This window comes from Habropoda laboriosa, unplaced genomic scaffold (genome assembly GCF_001263275.1).
Source record: "Habropoda laboriosa isolate 0110345459 unplaced genomic scaffold, ASM126327v1 scaffold175, whole genome shotgun sequence".
Classification (NCBI taxonomy): Eukaryota; Metazoa; Arthropoda; class Insecta; order Hymenoptera; family Apidae; genus Habropoda; species Habropoda laboriosa.
The window spans coordinates 631,468-634,661 of record NW_017100347.1 but is presented as its reverse complement, the minus strand read 5'-3'; the positions used below and the strand labels follow the sequence as shown (position 1 = coordinate 634,661).

The 3,194-nt window shown below is 24.4% G+C and overlaps 1 protein-coding gene across 3 annotated transcripts in view; it reads left to right on the top strand.

The window, feature by feature from the left end:
* Positions 1-985, top strand: part of LOC108574583 — a 17,389-nt gene extending 16,404 nt beyond the window's left edge. For 2 of the 3 annotated variants that reach the window (XM_017937201.1, XM_017937200.1), the window contains exon 8: positions 730-939. In XM_017937201.1, the coding sequence (XP_017792690.1) occupies positions 730-939 (210 nt within the window). Of the gene's footprint in view, positions 1-729 lie in introns of all 3 variants that reach the window. The other variant, XM_017937202.1, reaches the window with a different exon arrangement.
* The last annotated feature ends 2,209 nt before the right edge of the window (positions 986-3,194 follow it).

Here is a 3,194-nt window from a genome sequence, read left to right as displayed (position 1 = left end):
AATTTAGTAAACTTTATTTCATAAAAATAATTTTTTAATGTGAAGAGCTATGAACTTGTGAATAATATATATGATTATACTTTTACAAATAGCACATAATGTGTGAGTTTGACCACTTTGATATTAATTGAAAACGTGGATTTGTAATAACACTGAAATTACGATTGTGGCAAGAATTGGTTTCACGTGCCTTGATTTATATTGTGAAAATACTTTTATGAGAGAATGTATTTATTAAAATGCTTCGCCACAGCGATTGCATGCCGATTATTATGCACAAATGTAGTTGGTTCCTGTTATTATACAATATTATTAAGTTTAAAGAGATTATTCTGTGCACTTGGAAGAAACAGCCTCTTATTGTCCTTCATTTAATGTAAGTTTGCACGTGCTTAAGCATCACATGCTTGCATCATCATTAAGTAGATATTACATCACTACAATTATATTAGATCCAGAGAAAAAAATAAATTAATCTTGCACTGATACAATGTTTCATTTAAAATAACATTCTATATTTAACGTTTTGCAAATCACATTTATTGCTGTGGTTATAGATACATATATGAATTAATCATTTATTTTTATTCCTTTAATGTGTCATACTTCGATATAATATTCACAATAACACTGATAAGAAATGCATAAGATTTGAAACACAGCACATAAAATCATGTATTAAGAAATAATTATTAACAAAGTCACTAGCGAATATAATTTGTTCAACAGGCAATGTATCGACGTATCGTAGAAGCAAGAAGTAATCAAGGCGCCCTTGATCCAGAAATTACGTTACAGTTCCTAAAATCGGCGATTTACTATTTTTTAACTGACAAAGAAAATCATCACGGTCACCTGAACGCTATTGAGAGCATTTTAGGATTCACAGAAGCTGAAAAGCACAATATTGATAAAATATATCGATCAACAAGAAAGTAACGCGTTGTAAACATTTTTAGTCAGTAAATTTCAGTGCAAGCAGCTACAGGGCTTTGGGATGATCCTTTACTCTTTATTTTCAGTGAAAGTAATTTCGAGAATATATGATCACGTGTAAATCATATTTTAATTAGGTACTAGTTCAAATCGATATACATAAATTATGAATGTCTATATTAGTACAGCAACATATAGTATTGCTATATTCATTTTTATAACTGAGACTTCAAATCTTTGACATAAAATACTTTTCATAACTTTCTACATTAGCAGAAAATATGTACATTAACTTTCATTTCCTGCAATTAAAGCTAGATATAAAATGTTTATGTAGTCTATTTAATCAATTTAATTTCAAAATTTTACAATTAACAAACATTTTAGTAGAAAAATCATATATAATCAACTTGTTTGTTTTCCTTAATATACATCATAAAATCAATCAGTAGTTCTGTTAGAAATATCTGTGTCTATATTATGAAAAAATTACTTGCTACATGAAAGAAATGGTAATTTGGAATGTTAGGGTCATTGTTTATTTCATATTTCTCAGTTTTTTGAGTTCATAAAAATTTTTAATAAAATACAACTTTATCATATTTACATTTGTAGATTTTTTAAATTAACCAAAAGGTACAATGTAATTGCAAGTAATTATTTTTGTTTTCATTTTTCATTATGTAAATATTTACGACAAAATTACTGAAATATAAATTGAATATTAATTACGAATTACTAAACTAAAGTTATATTTCACATAATGTATTATAAACATTAACTTTAGTTACAGCTACATATACATATACTACAGTCCAAAAATTTGGGGTCATTACCTCATTTTCTTATTAACAAAAAATAACTGAAACAAGTAAAATATTTTTTAATTATAACTTTAATTAACTTAATAACATTGATTTTGATCATAAGTACAAAATGGTGCCAAACCCTAAAGTTTTGAACAGTAGTGTATGCATACAACAGTGGATTCCATAATTTATGTATCAAGACGAAGCTCTGAACTGTATTACTTGACTGTTTTCCATATTCTATTTATAATGATAAAGACATTGAAAATTTTTTACTGTATAATAATATTCAAATTAAGTAAAATTAAAAAAACTGTGCATTGCATACTCAAAACAGTTAATACTTTCTGCATTTTAGGATTTAATATTTGTACATATATAGAATATGTTGCTTAAAATTATGTTGTTCTTACTGCCATTTTTGCCTACCTTTTATATAGATATGAATAATACATATTTCCGAAAGTTTCTAACTCTTATTTATGTAACATATACATACCTATATATGTATATATATATATATTATAACTGGATTTCAATGAAAGTAAGGTTGCAATATAGAAAACTATAAAAAAAATTTGTGTTTCAACAAAAACGAATAATAGACATGTTTATATATAAAGATAAATAAGAAAATCTGTTCAAAATACATTAGTATTAAAATACATTTTGTTCTCAACAAATTTAAATATTCAACATTGCTCTAATCACATTTTATTGTATTTTTTGCACCTTGCTCCATGCTGTTATAATTGCAGTTTTTAATTCTGATGTATTCTGATACTACTTATTTTTAACATAAACTTTCCAAAGAATGGTGGAATAAAATTTTTCTGTATATTTTTCAATGATACAATTTTGCTTTTATTCAAATTCATTTGTAACATATACAAAGATGAAAACTTTTGGATGATTTTATAACTATAAAACAATGATTTCAACTACAATAATTTACTTTTTAATATATCTTCCAGAATTGAGACAAGCAATTTTTAATTTTTGCACTTTTTATTATATTTTGTTTCGTTAAAATTGTCTTCACACAATTGCAAATAAAAAGTAACAAGATACTTTTAAAACACACAGATACGAAGAGTAAATACAAAACTAAAATAATGTAACATAATAAGTTGTGAAAACTTACTAATTTATTTACTATGTTGTTTATGTTGTTTATAGATGAAAATTTTTTTTAAATCAAATATTTATAAAAATTTTATTTGTCCATATGACTTACTAAATTATATTCTGTGGCAAATTTTATATTAAGTTTTTCTATCAAACTTAATGCATTGTATGTATTTAATTGAAATAATCTATTTATTGAAGTTATTATACTGACACCAGAATATGTTTAAAAACTTTCACCTTTATTACATGCAATTACATTCTCAATAATATGAATACAATTTTTGCATTATTAAAAATGTAATTTTAATATAAATTTCT